This window comes from Coptis chinensis, chromosome 5, assembly GCF_015680905.1.
Source record: "Coptis chinensis isolate HL-2020 chromosome 5, ASM1568090v1, whole genome shotgun sequence".
Classification (NCBI taxonomy): domain Eukaryota; kingdom Viridiplantae; phylum Streptophyta; class Magnoliopsida; order Ranunculales; family Ranunculaceae; genus Coptis; species Coptis chinensis.
This window is the reverse complement of record NC_141460.1, coordinates 95,332,754-95,354,742: the sequence shown is the minus strand read 5'-3', so window position 1 is coordinate 95,354,742 and position 21,989 is coordinate 95,332,754. Positions and strand designations below refer to the sequence as shown.

General features: G+C 36.3%; 2 protein-coding genes across 4 annotated transcripts; one reads left to right on the top strand and one right to left on the bottom strand.

Annotated features, from left to right (window-relative positions):
- The first annotated feature begins 63 nt into the window (after positions 1-63).
- CYP97A3 (cytochrome P450, family 97, subfamily A, polypeptide 3) lies at positions 64-8,178 on the top strand. 3 transcript variants are annotated; one of them, XR_015196349.1, is made up of 17 exons: positions 79-366; positions 702-855; positions 950-1,157; positions 1,628-1,699; positions 2,468-2,578; positions 2,744-2,934; positions 3,135-3,296; positions 3,751-3,846; positions 3,961-4,062; positions 4,649-4,681; positions 4,835-4,915; positions 5,067-5,149; positions 5,447-5,578; positions 6,376-6,436; positions 7,211-7,317; positions 7,398-7,463; positions 7,568-8,178. XR_015196349.1 is itself a non-coding variant. In XM_086562065.1 (16 exons), exons 5-16 carry the CDS (start codon positions 2,533-2,535, stop codon positions 7,751-7,753), a joined length of 1,239 nt encoding a protein of 412 aa, XP_086418191.1. In that variant the 5' UTR covers positions 64-366; positions 702-855; positions 950-1,157; positions 1,628-1,699; positions 2,468-2,532; the 3' UTR covers positions 7,754-8,178. The 3 variants fall into 3 exon arrangements, 1 of the variants encoding a protein (XP_086418191.1); XM_086562065.1 differs by lacking the exon at positions 7,211-7,317 and having other exon boundaries at positions 64-366; XR_015196350.1 differs by lacking the exons at positions 79-366; positions 702-855; positions 950-1,157 and having other exon boundaries at positions 1,625-1,699; positions 7,211-7,248; positions 7,568-7,652.
- A 2,017-nt stretch (positions 8,179-10,195) lies between these two features.
- On the bottom strand, positions 10,196-14,708 carry LOC147500428 (putative pectate lyase 8). Its single transcript, XM_086562064.1, has 7 exons — positions 14,475-14,708; positions 14,211-14,276; positions 13,651-13,722; positions 11,606-12,248; positions 11,391-11,494; positions 11,136-11,274; positions 10,196-11,020 (listed from the first exon to the last, which is right to left on the bottom strand). Exons 1-7 carry the CDS (start codon positions 14,567-14,569, stop codon positions 10,799-10,801), a joined length of 1,341 nt encoding a protein of 446 aa, XP_086418190.1. The 5' UTR covers positions 14,570-14,708; the 3' UTR covers positions 10,196-10,798.
- Positions 14,709-21,989: the final 7,281 nt, after the last annotated feature.

The following is a 21,989-nucleotide window of genomic DNA, read 5'->3' as shown; positions in this document are numbered from 1 at the left end:
GCAAGTAGTTAATCTGTTGAAGAAACATATAACAGAAACCGAGTTGACTAGTACGTGAAGTAGATGCCTACGCTTTCCATTGAAAGCCAAACAAAAGATTCCACTTCCTCATTTTCTGTTTTTTTCCTAGCGCTAGAAGAAGAAAAAAAAAAACCAGCTGAAACCATCAACATGGAGAGATTCACTTGCAGCCTTTGAGAGTTGACACTGCATTATCTTCTTTTTTCTCTCTCTCTCTCATGGCTGCTAGTGCTTCTCTTCTCCAGCTCCCTTCTCTTTCTCCTCGTTCTCTTCAACTCAATTCTCGTCTAAACAACATTTTCAAACCCAACTCACTTGCACTTGCATTTCCGAAGCCCAACAATGGTTAGTATCTCTCTTGTTGCATTTTGGCTTGTTAACTACTTGTGAGCTGTTGTTTGTTAGTGAACACTAGTAAAATAGCTAAAATAACATGACTCCACATTGAGTTCATTCATTTTTTTTTTATTATTATTATAGAAGTTGGTGTTTATTGCAGGTTTTATTTTTCTTTTTATCTCTTTAATGCACTTGGGGTTGTAGCAAATTTGCTTAGTAACTACTTGTGAGCTGTTTTTGTTAGTAAAGAGTAGTAAAATAGCTAAAATAAGACGATCCCAGATTGAGTTGTCTGCTTTTGTTTTAGCAAGTTCACGGATAGAATTTGATGTTTATTGCAGGTTTTCCTAGGTGTTCTTTTATTGCATGTGCATCTAATAATGGGCGAGAATCCGAAGATGGTGTAAAGAGTGTCGAATGCCTTGTTGAAGAGAAAAAACGAGCCGAATTGGCCGCTAGAATTGCTTCTGGTGAATTCACAGTAGAACAATCTGGGTAAAGTCTAACTTAGCCTATTTTTGGTGCACGCTTTGTGTTTAGAATTGGAAGTAATTATTTTGGTTTTGTTTTGTTTTGGTTATTGGAGAAGTTTTCTGCCTCAATTGAAGAGTATTTTATCAAAATTCGGCGTGCCCAAGGAGTTTTTGGATATTCTGCCGGGTTCTCTTCGTGATTATCCAGAGGTACCGCAAGCGAAAGGAGCGCTTAGTTCTCTAAGAGGGGAGCCTTTCTTTATTCCTTTGTATGAGCTTTTTCTTACCTATGGTGGCATATTCAGATTATCATTTGGTCCAAAGGTTTGATCCTTCATCTTCTTAGATGTTTATTCTTTGTGAGTAATTGTGATTGCATCATAACATGGGACTAGTTTGAATTAAAAGGTTGCAGAGCAAATTTTAGTTAGTTATGTCAAGCATTGGGTATAGGGTATTGTTTTTGTCTTGTTATAAAACATGGTATGCCAATTTTGATCAAATCCTTGTAGCTCGGTAGTGTCTAATTCATGATTGAGTTTTGCATCTCTTGACAGTGAGTTTGTTCGAGAGATAACAGTAGCTGTTAAACACATTCTTAACTTGGTTCGATCCTTCTTTATACCAAGAGTAGTCACTATTGTGCAATTAATAACAGATGCATCAGTACATTGACATTTGAGAATGGATCGTTGTAAACGTTTCTAGCAATTTTGACGTAACAGGAATAGGTCCGCGGCAGTGTTTTCCTTAAAAATTGTGATTGATCAGTTATGAATTGGTGATTTTTGCAGTCTTTTCTTATCATTTCCGATCCTTCCGTTGCTAAGCATATCTTGAAGGATAATTCCAAGGCATATTCAAAGGTATATATTAGGGGTCGTTTGTTTTTCTGAGCCTATGAATGCTGAATGCTGAATGGCTCATTCTCTGAATGCTAAATGTTTGATTCTTTGAATTCTAAAAACATGTTTGTTTTTGTTAGAATAACCCGCTCACGCTCAAGGTTGAATATAAATCATTCGGACAATTTTACTCATGCTATCTATTTTAAACACTAACTTGATTTCTTGTTAAACAAAATATATATTATATTTGAGGAGAAGAGATGGATTATCGAAAAAATAAATGATAAATAAATTTATTTAAAATATGTTTTCACAAATATATTTTAACGGTTTATTTTCATATTTTGTTTATTTTCAGAATATATATATGTAATTCTATTTTTTAACAAAGTGGATATCATTCACCCAAAAAATGAAAAAACCGTGGCGCCAACATCAAATTTTGAAGAACTTATTTTGAAGCCATAAAAGTCAAGATAGGAAAGTAGATGGGTTCTTAAGAAAGGGCAAGAAGGGACTTTCTTGTTTCAAGTATTAGAATTCAAAGATTCGGAAGAAATTTTGGTCTTTGAATCTTTGAATGCTAAAAGTACCACCTGAATGCTTAAACTACTTAAAAAAAACAAACAAGTTTTGAGCCTCTGAATGCTTAAAACTTAAGTTTAAGAGGCTCTGAATGCTGAATTAAAAAAAAACAAACAACCCCTTAGTTAATTAGTGTTTTTTTTTACCTGGTCTCTTGGCTTGTACGTATCGGCTTAGTTTCTTAAACCCTTTTATTTACAGGGAATCCTGGCAGAAATTTTAGATTTTGTTATGGGGAAGGGCCTGATCCCAGCAGATGGAGAAGTATGGCGTGTTCGACGAAGGGCTATTGTCCCAGCATTGCATCAGAAGGTATAGTAGACATTACATATATAGTGGATGTTTAATTATTGCTTTAACTTGAAATTGATAGTATGGGATGGTAAAATTCATGTTATCTTGGATCTGGTGTCGGTAAGATATTGTAAAGATTCTGATCAATCTAGTGGTGAAGTTTTATACGTATTTTGTTGATAGTATGTAGCAGCTATGATTGGCCTTTTGGGAGAGCTACAGATAGGCTCTGCAAGAAGCTAGATGCTGCAGCATCTGATGGGGAGGATGTTGAGATGGAGTCCCTGTTTTCCAGGTTGACACTGGATATCATTGGGAACGCTTTATTCAATTACGAATTTGATTCCCTATCAAATGATACGGGAATAGTTGAGGTACTCACTCTTTCTTTGAACTCTCACTGTTCTGGTTCCTCTTTCAGTCATTATTTTGAGGTTGTCTTTTGGTTTTCAATGTTTGGTTCTTTTTCATGAGCAAGTACTCTCTCTCTCTCTCTCTCTCATCATTGAAAATCTTTGATTGTCTTTGAATTTTTTTGTTCACGTCTTTCCATGGAATGAATTGGCAACCTCAGGCTGTGTATACGGTCTTGCGAGAAGCAGAAGATCGAAGTGTCTCGCCAATTCCAGTTTGGGATATTCCGGTATGGAAAGATATTTCACCACGGCAAAGGAAAGTCACCGCTTCTCTGAAGTTGATCAATGATACACTTAATGATCTTATTGCAATATGCAAGGTAACTGTACATGATTGTTTCTAGATAGTCATATAGTTTGTTCTGTCAAGGAGCTCATAATAGTTGTAAGTTTGCATGTGGTTCAAAGCAGATAATTTTTTTCCTTAATAAGTGACACTTCCTACTTTAAAGAAAGTTAGACTTCCTACTGCATTCAAGGGAAGATTTAGGTCAATGTTGTGCGTGTTCGTTTCTATATAAGTCAAAGATGCTTTTGTGGTTCTTCTACATTTGGACTTGTTGACTTCCTTTCCCGATTAAACCTAACTTATGGGTTTTGTTGGTTACACTAGAAACCATTTGGACTTTTAGAACTTGTATTTGATTTTAACTTTTTAAGTAACACATTCGTTGTCTGCGATAAATACCATGTGTTCCATGATTCACAAGTGCTTCCAGTGTCCAGGTGTCTATTTGGTTGTTCATAACTTCATATGTATGATTGTGTTCCCAGAGGATGGTAGAAGAAGAAGAACTGCAGTTTCATGAGGAATACATAAATGAGAAGGATCCCAGTATTCTTCACTTCCTTTTGGCATCTGGAGATGACGTACATTGCTATTCTCTTTGTTACTACCTTGACCCACCTATGTTTGTTTTTGGGTTTTAGTTTAAAGGATTAACTTTTGTCGGGCTATCTTAGTGAAGTCTTGCTTGTTTGTAGGTATCAAGCAAGCAATTACGTGATGATCTGATGACAATGCTCATCGCTGGTCATGAAACATCTGCTGCAGTGTTAACATGGACATTCTATCTTCTTTCTAAGGTATTATTTTACACTAGGATTTGATTAAAGTATGCATCCTTGTGCATTATGATAGCTTGCAAATGGAAATAAATGAAACTAAATACCACATTATGCGGTGTTATTTGTAAGCGAACTAATTCTTCTCTCCAGAAAATCACTACCTTCACAAAAATTTGTCACCAGTGTCGCACCAATGCAACAGATGCTCCATTTAAGTGCCACTATCACCATGACCATTGACATCGACACATCAACCACTGCTTAGTGTCATCACGGTTCAAACCCCTTGTAGTGCTGTTGGCTTGCACTCATGCCATAGCACATGTCAAAACCTGCATGAGAGGGGCCCATTTGACCCTTAAATGTGCTGCAAACTCTTCAACTATTGCGTTGCTTCCTCAACCATCGTCATCAGCTCCACCACTTCTGACCATTTAATTATTACCAGCCAGATCACCACCACAATCACCTACTGGAAACCTCGCGACCCTTCCTTTGCCATTTCATTCAGATCATTGAAATAAAGTTTAAATTTGAAAAGTCAATCTCCCACAGAACAGATATAAATGGGTCTTACATATTATGATTCCTTTCGATGTTGCAGGAACCTGGTGTAATGGCCAAGTTACAAGATGAGGTTAGTTTTATATACCTGTAAAATTACCAGTGTACATTGTAGAATCTTGCCTGTAATGGTACTATTTATGCTACTACTAGTCAAAATATAGTAGTAAATGGTAATATTTAAGACTACTATGCTTCCTCTGGTTTGATTAATTTAAATTTGTAGGTTGATTCTGTGCTAGGAGATCGCTTTCCAACCGTTGAAGACATGAAGAACCTCAAGTATACAACCCGAGTAATCAATGAAGTGAGAACTGAATGGCTAGCTGACATTGCCGCTTTTTACATTTATTTACAGCTAGTTGAATCTATTCTTTGTTGTGGTTTTATGAAGCCAAATATACCTGACCTGCTCCTCGAATCTAAGTTTTCTTTCTAATATCCTTGTTTCTCTGCAGTCATTAAGGCTATACCCTCAACCACCTGTCCTGATCCGCCGTTCTCTGGAGGATGATGTGCTTGGGCAGTACCCAATTAGAAGGTTTTGCTTTTAGCTCAAACCTTTTAAATGTGTTTCATTTATCCATAGCCAAAATTTTAAAATACCTTTTCTGCCTTTCTGGAATGAGTAGCTGGCTTCGAAGGTTTTGGTTAGAAAAGTACGACTTGTATATGTTAGCGTAATTTGGTTCAGACATAGGAATGTAATTTAGTTGATAAAGTGACAAGTCCCAGACAATATGGATAAGGCTATGTGCAAGCTGTTTCTGATGTTGCAATTTGTGGGACTGTAGTAGCTCTTGTTTTCCGCCATGCTGAACTATGATTTTGTTTACAGGGGTGAAGATATTTTCATTTCTGTTTGGAACCTGCATCACTGTCCTAATCGTTGGATTGATGCAGAAAAGTTCAATCCGGAAAGGTGGCCTATAGACGGACCGAACCCAAATGAGGTCAACCAAAATTTCAGGTTTGTTTACTAAATTCGGCTGTGTATATTTTGAACAAAATGACTGGTACTGTCAAATGATCTACTTGTGTGAAAGTGAATGCGTAGAACGTACACAAAGACCTCAATGAACAGAAGTGTTCTACAATCTGATTACTTATCTTAGAGCAACTCCAAGCAGATTTTAAGACAATTGCCCAACTGGAGGTGACTTTTAATATCAGCTATATTAATATGAAGATAAGTGTGTAAATCCCATTCCAAACAAACTGTGGCGCTCTAGACCACCATGACATAATGGTGGAAAGGTGTATAGCAAGGATTCCTTTTCAGACACTCTAAGCATGTGTGATTCTATGCTTATAGGACGAAAAGAGAGAATAGAACTGGTACAGTAGGTTGAAATATTTCTTTAGTACTTTTGCCCCCTTATGTGCATATTCAAGTCTGGTCCCACTTTCGAAGAGAAACATTAGGGACAAGTGACCGACCATGGAAGTGGCATCTACGGCAAAAACATAGCTACAGTTCAAACAGTGCCTTGTTAAAGACATCAGCAATGAAGGACAAATTTCACAAGAGTAGTGGACTTCTTGCTAATATGTAATCTTTAGTAAATTGCCAAAAACTGTATGTTTTTTGTGTCTCGTCTGAAATCAGATCGATTTTTTTTTCAAGAGAGTTGGTCCGATTATACTCCTGCATATTGAGTTTTATTTTGGGAGTGTGACTTACTACTATTACTTATTTAACAAGCAGCTAGAAGTTTTATAATAATGTGATGAATTAGTGATGCTTGCTAACTTATGCTCTTTCAGTTATTTGCCCTTTGGTGGAGGACCACGGAAATGTGTAGGGGACATGTTCGCTACATTTGAGGTAATTCTATATCTAAATATCTTTGTAGGGAGATGGTATATGTTGTACTACTTCCAAGATTCTAAGTCGTGAATTTCTTTTTATTTTGATTAGCCTAATAGTGGACTTTCTTAGATATGCTCTAATAGCTGTTTGAAGGATATATTGGAGAATATACTGAAAAGGAAAGTTTATTGAAATTGTTGGGCATGTAAATACACTTTTAAGCATTTAAGCCATGGTAATAACAGAAGTGGAATGTTAATCTAATGTTAATAGCATTTTGTTTAGACTACTATGACTTGCATGTACATAATGATTTTCTGATTATAATACTTGCAAATTGTCAATCAAATCTTCATTTGATAAAAGCTGTCCTCATGATTGTCTATATTTTAACCTCTCAAAGATGCTTCTAGTTTATTTCCACGTCTTCGGTGTTCGCCTCCAATTTAAAGAAATCTGGACTGAATTTCAATACAGCTGGAATACTAGATTAGTAGAAATATTGTCTCGATAATACCAGAAAATGCTCATATGTCTTAGGCTAAAGTGCTAAACAATCTTTCTCTAGGTTTAATGCTCTGTTCTGGAAAGTCAACAATTGTTAATTGGACTCTATCCAACCTCATTCAGTAGACCAGTACTACATGGAAAAAATTGCCTACTTTTTGCTGCAAATCATTTTGAATATATTTTCTTATACTCAACCAATGAATATGGCTGCTTCCTTTGAGGTATCCTTCTGTTTTCTATATAAAACCTACTTATAGTCTTCAACTGTTTACTCTGCAGAACATTGTAGCAATCACAATGCTAGTTCGGCAACCAATGTACATGGAAAAAATTGCCTACTTTTTGCTGCAAATCGTTTTGAATATATTTTCTTATACTCAACCAATGTATATGGCTGCTTCCTTTGAGGTATCCTTCTGTTTTCTATATAAAACCTACTTATAGTCTTCAACTGTTTACTCTGCAGAACATTGTAGCAATCACAATGCTAGTTCGGCGGTTCAATTTCCAATTGGCTCTTGGCGCACCTCTGGTATGCTTTCTTCCCGTTCTTATCACTTCTACCTCAATCCACCTACGTTGAAGGTTGGCAAAGAAGTTATACGAACTTTAATTTTAAATATCGATCATGCATAGGTTGGGATGACAACAGGCGCAACTATCCATACAACGGAAGGGTTGAAGATGACAGTTACACGGAGGATGATAACTCCTATAATTCCAAAATTAGAGAAAAAATTCCGAGAAGTTGATGGTGAAAAAGCTCTTAAAACACCTCCAACTGTATTGGCTTCTATGAGCACCTATGACGGTGATCAATAAGGTCAAATTTCCCCAGCTCATTCCTAGCATGCTCTCACAAAATCTAAACTGCATGGAATTAATAGGGGAAAGAATGAGAAGCAATAAATTGTTGAAATTGAGGTTTCTGGCATTCCAAAGATTGAAACGTCCTTGCAGTTTCATTCATATCAAGCTTGTAGATTATGTTGTATATGCGTCTTCTGTGAAATGTCAGATGCTGTGTTGCTCACAGAAAAAAGGAAATCAATCAATGTCAGTTGCGGATAGGGGAGTCGGAGTCATTACTTCTACCGCTTGTATTCATTAAGTATACTTTCCCCATAATGAAATCACATGATATTTTTTGTCCACAGATAATACTTGAAAAATTTCCTCTATTTGAACATAAGAATCTCAGGTGAACTTTTCCTGCAATGAACTTCCAAGATTTCCTGTTCTGTTTCTGTGATTGTGTTGCTCTAAATGACAATTTACTTGTGCTTCAGTTTGTTGTCTGGATAAAACAGTCTCATTGGTGATAATCTTTTTGTTCCATGATCGAGTCTAGGACAAGCATGGTATGAGGAAGAAAACCTAATATAGGGCCAATTTGATTCAGATAATTATTTGAAATTCAGAGGACCAAAACTGGGAGAGTGGTTGGCTTAATGAGTTAATGCTGATATTTAAATTGCTCAATCAAAAAGGTAGTGAACATGAACAGCATTGGAGGTCTCAAATACGGGCTGAGCTTCTATGAGAATTCGCAGGGCAGTGTCCTATATCATATTACTTAGAAACAAGCAAATATGTAGTGAATGTTTTGTATCAGAATAGGGGATGAAGATAATGGAATGGAATTACAGAGGTCATTAATAGGATAGAAACTACAAGGTGTGAAGGTGATGGAGGGAGGTACGATTGCAGTACAAAGAACAATAATAAAGTGGGGGTGACTTTGACAAACAATTTACAAAGAAATGTCAGTCTTACCAGAAAAGTGTGTCAATCAACTTGTCTTTCAAAAGTAAATTACATGGACTTTGATTCAAGCCCGTGATGAAATGAATGGAGCAATTAATACAGAGTCTTGATCGGCATACATAGGAACAGGACTATAGTGAGAACATAAGGTGTGGCAAAAGAGAAGAAATGGCGTGGGGTCATTATTGTAAAAGCCTGAGTGGTGGAGCTACGAAATGTTGATACCTTTTATAAAGTGAATCTTCAACCTATAACAATTATGATCAAACTGTCGATCTATAACGAAATTTTTGTGGTCCTTTGCACTACTACACTCAAATGTTTCTATGTTACTGTGTCCACTCCAGTTCTCCTACCTCCTAATGAGAGGAAAAGAAAAAGTCAGTATTAAAGTTAAAAGGTGTATATGACTTGTATCCTAATCATCTCTCTAGAGTGTTCCCTCTTGACTCCTTGTTCTCAAGGTACACTTCGCCTCCATGACAGAACAACCGGTCATATCATTACCCACCTGCGTGGACGACAAAGAATCATGTCTATGTTACCTTAATTTTTCTTTCAGCTCCTTGAAGCTTATTGCAGTACAGAGATCTTTTAATGGAAGTTAACGTATGTGCATTATCATATATTCCCTAATGCTAATAGTCATTATAATCGTTTTGTTAAGTGCTAAGTTGGTTATGCAAAACTGTATGCATACGATTGTTAGACTTTTGAGTGACATTTCACATTCAGCGTTCTTTCATTCTAGATCATTGGCGGAATCAGTGCGAGACTGAAGATAGCCTTTTGAGAAATCACGAAAATCTTCAGATGTGTTGTGTTGCTCACTTGCTCGTGACATTCTCAAATTAGTACGTAGTGTTCGCACTAAAGAACTACTAATTATTTCATGTATTTGTTTTGGAAAGGAGTTTTGGTCGTAAGTTAGATATACAAGAAGCTAACAACAACAAGCTAACAGTGCAAGTCTAGTTATGCTATCAGAAATGTTCAGACACCAGATTAGTGTTGGATAAAACACTAGAGGTTATCACACTCGATGGGTGTCATCTGTATGAAACCTGAGTTACAAATTGAGATATGGATAATGTGAACCAAGAGCAATGCAAGCAACATATATAGCTTTCTCAATGTTGACATTGCATCCACTTCTTGTTAATGTTGTGTGCCTGTAGTGACAGGTACTATTAAGCTAACACGTTCGAAGAGCATATATGTGCCAGATAAAGATAGTGCCTCCCATTGACACTAGGCGGAAACACCTCACATGGCACAACTCATATTCATACATTGAGGGCCTTGACCACATGCTGGTATAATGGTCCACATCACATGCAAGTAAGACTGTAAGAGTGGTAATGTCATCATCAACATAGTAAATTATTAACCAACAACACACCATGGACATTATGATGGTCATGTCATGTTTCTTATGCGTGTCAACCAAACCATTTGAAGATAAAGGAGTATGAACAAGAACAAACACAACTAAACTGTAACATAAAAGACTTTCAATTGATAAGAGAAAAGCTAGAATTGCTGCTATTCATCATAATCTATAACAAAGTTATCAAATACTCAAATTGGCATTCATTCATTCACACTATGCATGTATTGCTTTTTAAAGGGAAAGAAAACAAATCACAAAATCCCTCATCAGTCCCTATAATAGAAGATAACGAAAAAACATATAATGTAGACAGAGGACAGCTATTGACTCTTAGACTTGGTAAGATAGGACAGAGAGGACTACAGAGAGATGAGGTTGTGAAAGAAAGTACAAAATAATTGAACAACGCTTCTGCGCCTGTTCCGTAGATTGTGTATTTTTGCAATTGAAACAGGCCGAGGTTGAGCATGGAGAGGAAGATAGACAAGTGGAATAATGGATACTGGGTAAGAACAATGACATGTGTGAAAAATGTACACTTGTCAACTATAGGAGCGGAGACAGGAAGAGACATACAGAAGCAGAATGGGGTAGACATTACTGATAGTGCTGTAACAATCAAAGGAATGGGAAGGGAAAAATAATGGCTATCTTTTTAATTTTTTTTTTTTCAATCTTTTTATCGGGTTTTTCTAATTGGAGAGTCGTCAGCACTGGTTGCCCCTGCGGCAGGAGAGAACACCAGCACCAGAAGTAATGGAGCCAACCATGGAAGATGACTTGGCTCCCAAGCTTGAAGCCCTTGAATAGCTAGCTGAGGCTAAAGCACCTGAAGGGACAAAGTAAGCTCCATTAAGGAGCATGTCACCTTCTGACCTCCAGTTCCAACCCTTCCATTGGCCTACACCTGTGTCTACTCTCTTTGTGACCTACACATTCAATTAAAACATTGTCAGATAAAGATTAAATTAAAATCATTTTAATATGTATAAACGAAAAACAGAGAGATAACAATGGAGAAAATTGAATCACATATTCACATACCTCCTTTGCAAAAGGATTGACTGGGGCAAGGTATCTGTTTCCTTGGCTGTTGATGGTAGGAGATGCACTTCCACCAATGGCATACATCTCCCAGTGAGTGTAGTCATTGTTCACCACATGGAAATACCCATGTCTACACCTGCAAGACTTTGACTGTCAGGATCCATTTGGAAGCAAAACAGGATTTGGTAATAGAAAACAGAACAAAACAGATGAGGCAGTAGAAGAATTATATGCTGCTCATAACATATTTACCTTGGCATCCTTTGAATGAGACCAGCTCCAAAATGGTTGTAAGCAATGGTTACTTGCATCTGCTTGTCTCTTACATAAGAGTCACTGTGTCCCAACAACATGACCTGTTGAACATGAAGGATAAAGTACAATTAAACATAATTTCATGGCAAGCACAACATTGCATCGATTTTTTTCAAATGGATTTAACTTAGGTTGTTAAAAAGCATATTTACCTCATTGTGATGGGCGAAGTGATTGTTGGATATGGTGATGGCAGTGGATCCCATGACAGCATCGACAAGCCCATCTGCACAACTGGAGAGTGAGTTGTGATCAACCCAGATGTGGCTGGATCCAAAGATAGAGACGGCATCACCGTCAGCAATTGTTCTCCATCCAAAGTGGCTGGGGGAGCTGCGCACCAAGGCATTTCCAGTGGGCTTACAGTCATGGATATGGAGGCCATGGATAATTACATTGGTGATGAACTGAATGGTAATGCAGGCCCCATTGGCAATGTGCACATTGCTTCCGCGTCCATCAATGGTCTTGAAGCTGTTCATGATAAGTTCCTGCTTAAGAGTGATCACCATATCCCTCTTGAAAACAATCCAAAGTGGTACGTCTTGAATAACAGCATGTCGCAGAGTACCAGGTCTGGGATTAACAGGGTCATCATCTCTGGGGTCAGTAACAACATAGAAACGACCATCACGACCACCTATAGCATTGCGTCCAAATCCAATTCCACAGTCAGCAAGGCGCTTGCGGTTAAGTTGCCATTTGGGGTCACAACGCCAGCAATCATCAATAGGGTTGCCAGTTCCACAAGATAAGAAGCCCAATTTCCTCCTTTCAGTGCTGTTGCGTATGGTCCTGCTCAATTAGACATAACAATAAAGTTATAAACATAAATCGATAAGCATTGCTAGCAATAACAGAACCATCTTTCAAATTGAACAAAACAAGAATGAAAAAGACATGATATGTTGAATCAAGTAATTTACCATGTTGTTTTCCAAATTACATTTTAGTTTTTACTTGGGAAGTTTATGGCAGTTAAAACAGTTTTCACATGACTTCTCAACTATCTATGGAATTTGGAAAAATGCTATAAATGTAAAGGTACAAATGTACAATAAGTACTAATAAGAGTGCTGTTTGGTACGTAGATGTGCCAATAGCTACAGGTTGGAAGGCTTTAATAAGTCGACGATCCAAAGTGTGAATGTTGAACAAACCGTGGGGCATTATTTAAGCTATAGGCAGTTTAGTTTCAATTTTCAATGCTTCAACTTCATGACATAGGTATGTGCACAACCGTAAAAGTGGCCATTAAATTGGTGGGAAACTGTCAAAAACAACAAACAAAAGGGGTAGTTTTGACCATTGAAGGAGACAAAGATGGTCGCTATTGAATGTAACGGGTCGAATTTTACCCGTTTAGGAAAAGTGGGACCGATAGTGAAGTCTGATAAGTTGTTGTGGTTCTAAGTAGGACCATACATGAGGATAAAACTGTCACGTGAAATACAATCAACCAATTTAATTACTTTGTCTCCTCAAATTTATTAGGAAACGTGGTTTTACTTGTACAGAGAATCTGATCTGATCTGATCATGTAACGTGGCCTGATTCCTGATCAATACAGGTGGGTGTACAAGTTATATACGCCCAAATTTCTTAGAATAAGAGTCTTGGATTTTTCCAGCTTATTTGGAGTTTCGTGAGTTCCAAAATTCTTGCCTATGGTCCACAACTCCATGTAGAATTGCAGGAAGATTGGGTGAGAAAAAAGAGTATAAAATTGAGAGCCAACACACGACACATGCATGTGGAAAGAAAAAGGCCAAAGACCCCACTAGACTAACGGTCTTGTTAAGTCAGAAATAACCCAAAAGAGATTCACATAGAAATTAGACTCAACTTTGACTGCAGTATCTAACAAATTATTCCTAGGTAAAAAAAATAACATATGCAAACATCACCAAATATTAGACTTGGCCATATGGGTCAATGTGTATTTGTAAATACTGTGATTCTAACCAAAAGAAGAAACATGTTGAAAACTGTTAGGGGGGGAATGAAATTTGAGAATTGGTTAGGTAGTGGGGCAGTAAAGAAGGGTGGTTTGAGAAATGTCATGTGGTCTATTCTCTCTCCTTTTTATTTTCATTAATTCGGTTGAAAAGCATGTGAACTTATTATTCTAACGTACGACCGTATCATGGGAACTTTCTGTAACTCACCGTCAATAAAAACATTTATAATCACTTACATTTCGACCTCTGATGCAATTTCATCTGGATTATCGACTGCGTGCTCATTTTTAGCATTTGCCACGTCACTACTGTAACAACAAAACTCAATATCAGCCATTGGATTATATCAGATCTTATTCTTATTATTATATAAAGTAATAAAGAGATGTGGTCAAAAGTAATAAAAGACAAGAAACATTAACCGAACAAACATTGGACACTGCTCGAGGTAACAATGTTCCGGTAAAACCGTAAAATCAGAATGTCTAAATGTCTAACCTACCCTCTAGTTAACCCATAAAGCAATACACAATACCGGGAGGATTTTGGTCAAAACTGAAAAGTGTTTTTTACACTGGAGTTGCCCTACGAAACTTTTTTCATGAACTGTTTTGAGTGGATTCAGGAAGGAAACGAACATAACGAATTAAACGATCAAGATATTTAGTAACTAAAATCTAACGGTTGAGATTCTTTCCTACATTAACGGTTGGATTTTGAACCGGTTTAGATCCATTAGTTTTTAGAAATACAAATAGTTTAGGAGTAATTAATTAAGTTTAACTTATTAACTAACCTTTGTTCCACCAACATTGTTGAGTTCGAGTTCTTCAACCCCTGCAACTCCTCTGTTTCCTCAACTCTAATGAGATTCAATCAAAAGTTTTCATTAAAACAACATCACTTCATCACTTGAAAATCTAGCTGGTTTTTAGTGAAAAACAAAGATCTATGAATGAGGAAAACTAGTACTAGACCAAATTTATCTACATTTCGTTGAAATCAATCAATTTCAGCTAAAAAAATATGAAAAAAATTTCTAGCTAGCTCCTCTTTTTACCTTGAATATTCAGAAAACTTCTTCACTATCTCAACTCTAGCCATTACACAAACCATCACAAACAGAACAACCAAAAAAACTGAAACCCCTTTCATTGTTCTTCAAAACCTTTTTTTTTGTTTCTATCTCTCTCTAGAAAAACGCTCTTTTTCTCTCTCTACAAATAATAGTTACAAGTGGAGAGAGAAATATTGAGTTCGAGGAAAAAAAACTTTGTTCACATCGGCTTTTTATAGCAAATGTCAGGGAACACAACACACTACTAACTACTATTTAACTAAACCTCACTCTTTGGTTAGGTTAACCTAACATTAAAAGACCTTTTCTCTCTCTCTTCTCACTACCGTTTAAATTTAAAAATACGTATCTCGAGGTTATTATAACAACCTCATTATAACCCAAACTGCTATAACAGACTCTGTTTGTTTTGTTCTCTTTACCGTACCGTACACAGTGTTACCACCGACGGCTCTAGACACGTGTGAATGGTTTGTCGGTTCGTCACGTGCGAGCCACGTAGATGAATTTTTATACTCTGGGTCCTACTTTATCCACGTTGGCGGATAAGAGTTTTTTTTTTACTGGTTTCCCGCCTTGTTTTTTTGTTTTTTTGTTTTTTTTCACTTTATTTCGAATGAATTCGGTTTTGGGAACTTTTTAGGAAGCAGCGATTATGCTCCCATGTAACAGCCAAGCGACTACCATCATTCCACGTTCTCACGCTTAACTTTAACGCAATTCGATTTTTTATTTACCATTCTCACCTCATCGCATGCTATCCACTATTATTAGGAATTTAGAATTTAGAATTTAGTTAGGTTACATAGGCATATAGGATACATTGAGCCGATCAAAATTTATGATTGGCCGTGAAAAGAATTTACCATTATTTACATCGGAATAAATTTGTGGACAGACAAACTGTTTGCTATACACAAAGACTTCAAATTCTGATTGGTGGAGTGTATCAAAATTCATGATTGGCCGTGAAAAGAATTACCATTACTTACATTTAATTGATCTGGTTTTCATATTTAGATTTATTGACTAGAGTCGATATTGTACTTGTGGAGCAGAACAAATTAAAGAACTATTTATGTAATATATATATATATATATATATATATATATATATATATATATCCTATTAACGTCTCTAGAAATTTATCTCATTCGTTAACTCAAAACTTAGTTATCTTAGTTATTTGAAAACACGATTCGAATGTAGATTGACATTATATATGCGACATGGAGTATTTTCGTTCATAGATTTAAGAATTGGTACTATTATTATCGTCATTTGCAATTTGCGTGCAATAACAAGGTTATTTATGAGTACTGTTATTTATAACAAAACATATTAGCCTAAATTTTGCTTTTTGAATATGTATTGTCATCTAATCATGTACGAGAGCATAAGAACATATGGACCAGGAAAGGCAAGCCTCTCGGTAAGGTGATCTTCCAATTTTTACTTACCCAATTTACAAACTTACGGCAATATTTTTTACAAAATTAGTTAATGTATGTAGTTTAGTTAGTTCTTCAACTTGGTAATTTCTACCTTTCATTCCCTTACACTCCCTTACAGTTTAATGAATGTGGCATTGGTTAGTAAACATCATGATGGAACCCACAGGATCACCAATCCAAAGTCTTGGACTGCACGCCAGAAGGTAAAGGCCCAGCAAGTTTTATGTTTACTTTCTATTGCAATGTGCAAATGGTGTCTATAAAAATCATTAAAGCCGGATTTTGTAGGCCAGTTTGCTACCAGAATATGGCGTGATCGTAGATTTGTACGTGATTATCTCATGTGGACCCACTGACTTTTCTGAGCCCATTATATCCTGGACCAAGCATGGGCCTTAACGCAAGGTTACAATATTTGACTACCCACAACAATAATGGTAACTTTTCATCATTTTGGGTGCTTGGCAAGTTACAAGAATTAGTTCTAGAGGCTAAAAGCATCTTTAGGTGAGATACTTTCTTAACATCAAATACCAAATTTTCAACAATTTGGTATTTGTGTGTACTATACATTTTCAGTCTAAAATGTACTCGAACCATGGACCGGATATGGGCCCAAAAATGACCACCCAAATGGTCATCCCAAATAAACACTTTCGGATCGTTTGGTTTTCGAATCCATCAAAGTTAAGAATCGTGTCCGGGGGCCCATCCGAAAGTGGCCCGGATCCATGGATCCAATCCGTTCGGATGATTCGATCCAATAATCCGATCCGCGGAAACTAAAAATCCTAGTGCAATCTGATAAGATCTTGCGCAAGGATAGAATGAAATTTTGGGGAATGATCCTATTTTAGATAGGATCATACTATGATTCATCATCTCCGAGAATCCCTTTCTTGGCCGCCAAGGCAGGGGATTGCTATATATATGAGAGGCTTCTCGCATCCTCCGAATCCATGGGCCTTAACGCAAGGTTACAATATTTGACTGCCCACAACAATAATGGTAACATTTTGGGTGCTTGGCAAGTTACAAGAATTAGTTCTAGAGGCTAAGAGCATCTTTAGGTGAGATACTTTCTTAACATCAAATACCAAATTTTCAACAATTTGGTATTTTTTCATCTTCAGGAGAGACACATGTTGATAAAAACACCAAACCAAATATCAAATCGGCTAAAATTTGGTTCCAGTTTTGGTGCTGCATCAAATCTCTTTTGCGATTTTTCTAACACCGCATGGGCTTGGGTTTCTAAGTGTGTTTCTATGGCACGGTTTTCCAATTTTGAGAAACCACGCGGTTTTTCCAACACTGCGTGCTCTCAATGAAAAAATAGGCAAAAAACGACTATATTTTTCTTTCAGTATAAATTGAAACACTCACACAATATATTTTACACTCACTTCTTTTTTCTACTCTCTACTCTTAAAACAACAATGACTAGTGGAGAACTAAAAACAAAATCTAGAGGGGTTTCATGGATACAAGAAGAAGATGTTACTCTCACCAATAGTTGGTTACAAGTTAGTCAAGATGGTGTAGTAGGAAATTAGCAAAAGTCAAATGAATTTTGGAGTAGGATTCTAAATGCATTTCATGCAAATCTAGGAAGAGTGACCGAACACAACTTGACGAGCATAAAACGTCGTTGGACTCTCATTCAAGCTAATATCAACAAGTTTCATGCTACTTTTTCTAAGATTTAAGCATCTCCGGCCTCCAAGTGACTATAATGACAATATAATTGTAAGTATTTACTTTTTATTTGTTATTTTGATTCACAAATATATTTTTCAATTCTAATTTAGTTTTTTCTTAATTGGTAAGTTAAGGAAGCAATAAGTGCATATGGGATGCATAATGGGGTTTAGAAGTGGATGCAATGCTATAATATGGTGAAAGACTCACCCAAATGGAAGAGGCTACAATTGAGAAATGAATTGCGACCCACCAACAAGTCGAAGTCAAACAGTGGGGAAAGAGGTTCATCAGTTCTAATATCAACTGCGACAACTCAACCAATGGATTATGATCCACACCAAGTTGATGGGCTTGAGGATAGGCCTATTGGAAAGAACGAAGAAAAGAAAAAAAGGTAAAAAGAGAAAGAAAAAGGTGATCCTAAAGTGGAGGAATCCGCCAAAAAACTTGATTATTTTTCTGGTGGAACTTTCTAAAACCACCAAAAAATGGTATGAATTAGAAGCTCAAAGACAATTGAAGAAAGATAAGATGGAATCCGAAATTTCAATTGAAGAAAAATGTGATGGATTGGAAGCTCCAATCCAAAAAGAAAAACTTCAATTAAAGAAAGATGTGCTCCGAGTTCGAGAAGATGAAAATGATGCTAAAATATTATGAATGAAATTAGAAGGATTACCCGAAGATGAACGCGAAATTTGGCAACTCAAAAAGGCATAAATTTTACAAAAAAATGAATAATCAATTTGGCAATATCACTGGTAGTAGTCAAAGTAGTGCATAATCTAAATTTGAGTTTGTATGTCTTTTAATTTGAATATTTTAATTTATGACGTACTTTAATTTGAGTTTGTATGTTGATTTTAATTAGAATGTACTTTAATTGAATATTTTCTTTTAATTTGAGTTACCTTAATTTAAAGTTGATACATTTTATCATTCTAAAAAAAATTCGGTTGAGTCTACTTTGTATTTTCAAAATTCTCATATACACAAATCCTTTCATAAAACCACAAATACATAGAAATAAACTTAGAACACAAATACATAGAAATTGAAACGATAAATAAACACAAAGTCCAAATAGATATAGAAATCAACGCTGACCATGCCTACTCTACAAATGCTCGACCAAGTCATTCTTCAATCTATCATGACCAACTTTTGAACGAACCCGGCCTCTCGACGCCAGATGCCCAACGAGATAGAACAAAGTGGCGTTAATATTCAGATGCACCATCTCTACTTGGCGTTTCATACTCAGGAATATACTGCGGGATATCCGTTAAGCGTTTATCTTCCACAATCATATTGTATAAAATGATGCAAGCCCTCATAACAGTAGCCATGGTCTCCAAATACCATAACCTGCACGGATTCGCTAAAATAGCCCAACATGACTTCAATATACTAAACTCCCGTTCTATGTCTTTTCTAGCACCTTCTTGCTTCTTTGCAAAATATTTGTCTTGTGCAACAGTCAGTTTAGCAATCGTTTGAATCAAGGTGGCATAATTAGAATAAATACCGTCAGCTAAGTAATAACCCATATCATAATGATGCCCATTCATAGTGTAGTTACAAGGAATAACTTCATCATTGACTATATCATCAAATATTGGTGAGCGATCAAACACATTAAAATCATTGTGAGAACCCGCCATTCCAAAAAAAGCATGCCAAATCCACGTGTCAAGAGAAGGAACCGCCTCCAGAATCACTGCTGGTTTATGCACATGGCCAGTGTGAGACCCTTGCCACGCGGATGGACAATTCTTCCGTTTCCAGTGCATACAATCTATACTTCCTAGCATTCCAGGCCATTCGCGTTCCTCAAACTCTTTAAGCAAACGTTGAATATCGATCTGCAACATTTGGTTCGCACATGTATTCACCTCCAAAAATTATAATAATTCCATCACAGAAATAACACATGCATTCATGAGCAGTTGGCTCAGCAACATGTAACATGTCATCTACTAGATCAGCTGGAGACCCATAAGCAAGAATTCGTATAGCAGCAATTATTTTGATTTTTGGGTGAATCTCAAACTTACCCGCATTATTAATTTTTTGTTGAAAATATAGTACATTATGGTTAAGATGATTGAAAATACGAATAAACAATGACTCACTCATACGAAATCGGCGTCGAAAGTCATGGTCACGAAATATAGAATTTGCGCTGAAGTAGTTAACATTTACACGAGCCAGTGTTGCCTCGTACTGACGATTCTTGCATTTTCTTCCTTTCTTCGAACCACCATGTGGTTTATAAGAAGACTCCGCTTCTTAGTGACGCAATAAACCCAAACGATGTCGGACCAAAGGTAGAGCAACACTCACTAATTTTTTACAACGCTTAATTGCAGTGTTATCATTTGAAGAGCTCGAACTCGATGAATCAGAAGAAGATGAACGATCCATTGAAAAATCGTCAAGAGTTTCGATAGTTTTTTTTTTTTTTTTTTTTTTTGCTAAGGAGATGAGTTTAGGATTAGAGAGAACATGAAAAATGAAGAGAACCACGCAGGATTAGAAGGTTAAAAGATTATAGAACCGCGTGGGCTTGGACTTCATGATTAAAGCTTTGAGAAAAAAACAGTATGGGCTATATGCTATATAGCTTTTATCCAAAACCGCGTCATTTGATGTCGAATATTTGATGTTTCTTCTAAAATTAGTTAGTATTTTTTTTGTTTAGTTCAAAAATTTAGTGTTTTCTTGGTTTCTCTCCTAAAGATGCTCTGACACATGAATGAAGCGAATTATTCACTTAAGCAAATTATTTCATTTGTTCGTCCAAATCCAAGTACAAGTTTTGACTGCCCCAAATGTCGTGCCACTAAAACTCACACTATGTGATATGTGATGGTGTGTTTGTTTAGTTAGGAAATGTCATTGGTAAATACAATTTTTTTACTAAAAGTACCATTTTCAGGCGTTTGGCTACTAATAAAGTAAGAGGTCTTGGTCTTGGCGAGGAAATGTATCGTCGGCGCAAGTAATATGGGCTGTTGGATTCGATTGACTTCAAGTCCAATCCAATACACACACCCCGGCATGAGTGGCCCGAATTCACACAGTATGGTAGTGCCTTTGGCGAGGGTAGATTTAGCCATAAAGTAAATATAATTTTTTCACTATAAGTACTCAAACACAATTTGTCAGGCCAATAAAATTTTCTTACTATAAATGGAAAAATAGATTTCACTCTCCTCCATAACCTATTTGGTTTTGAATAATTAGCTCAATATTGTTATTATATGTCTAGCTGCCCTTTCACTAAAAGTTTCAAACGAATGCTTGAGAGCATGATGATTGACGTCAAAAGCTTCGAATTCTAGAATTTTCTCAAAAAACAAAAAACAAAAAGTATAAATAAGCACGACAGATTTGAACTGACTAACTAAATGCAAATTTTTTACACGAGGGATTTTGGCCTTTTCGGCGCAATATCTTAGACATAAAAATTTGTATTGTTATATAAACTGTTTGTCTAGAATTTCATCATGAAAAATCACGATCGTGATTTCAGATCGTCTAGTAGTGAATTAGTGATTGAAAATTTAGTTATGGTGAGCATGTTCTGATATTCATTGATTCCAAAAGTTCATATGCATTGTCTTACTATACGCTCAAAATCTAATGCATAATCCATCGTTCGTGGAAGCAGAATCATTTCTCACCAACCGGTCAATTACTTTCTTATTTTTTAGGAGAGAGTAAAGCTGGGTGATTAAGGATTTTTGGCTCATAGACACAAGAGTGACAAGACATGTTAGACAAATCTCTATCAGTTGATTACAGTTAATTGAGGTCCTACAAACTTTTATGTTATATTAGTGCTTAATTGTAGGCAAATTGTGGTTAGCTGCACCAGATTTTCAACGGCAAATCGATCACATTTTTTGCATCACCTGATGCTATTCGTTTCTGAGTACCTTTTTCTTTTCAAACTAACAAAGAGACACACTGTCACCAAGTTCGGTTTTTTTTTTTTTTTAATAAAACACGTTTAAAATCCGTTAAATTGTCAATACATTTTGTATACGTTTAGAACTCGAGTTTTTCAAAATATCGCGTTTAAAACGTTTGAAACGCGATTTAAATGTAAAAACCGTATATATTGTGAGATTTCAAAAAGATTACGTTTTAAACTTTCTTCTCTTTGATTTTGTTCGGTCATTTACTCACAAAGACACAGAATCGCACAGCAGAAAAAAAACAAACAAACAAACAAACAAACTCTGAGAATTTTATCCCAAAAAACAGAACCCGATCGAGAAGAACTCCTTCACAAGTTCACCACCAAGTCGTCAACTACCAAAGTACAAA

Coding starts and splice junctions, on each gene's coding strand:
- CYP97A3 (XM_086562065.1), top strand. CDS start 2,533: ATGGCGTGTTCGACGAAGGGCTATTGTCCCAGCATTGCATCAGAAG. Junction 2,935..3,134: donor ATGATACGGGAATAGTTGAG/GTACTCACTCTT, acceptor TGGCAACCTCAG/GCTGTGTATACGGTCTTGCG. Junction 3,847..3,960: donor TTTTGGCATCTGGAGATGAC/GTACATTGCTAT, acceptor GCTTGTTTGTAG/GTATCAAGCAAGCAATTACG.
- LOC147500428 (XM_086562064.1), bottom strand. CDS start 14,569: ATGAAAGGGGTTTCAGTTTTTTTGGTTGTTCTGTTTGTGATGGTTTGT. Junction 12,249..13,650: donor ATTGCATCAGAGGTCGAAAT/GTAAGTGATTAT, acceptor CTAATTGAGCAG/GACCATACGCAACAGCACTG. Junction 11,021..11,135: donor TCAATCCTTTTGCAAAGGAG/GTATGTGAATAT, acceptor TTGAATGTGTAG/GTCACAAAGAGAGTAGACAC.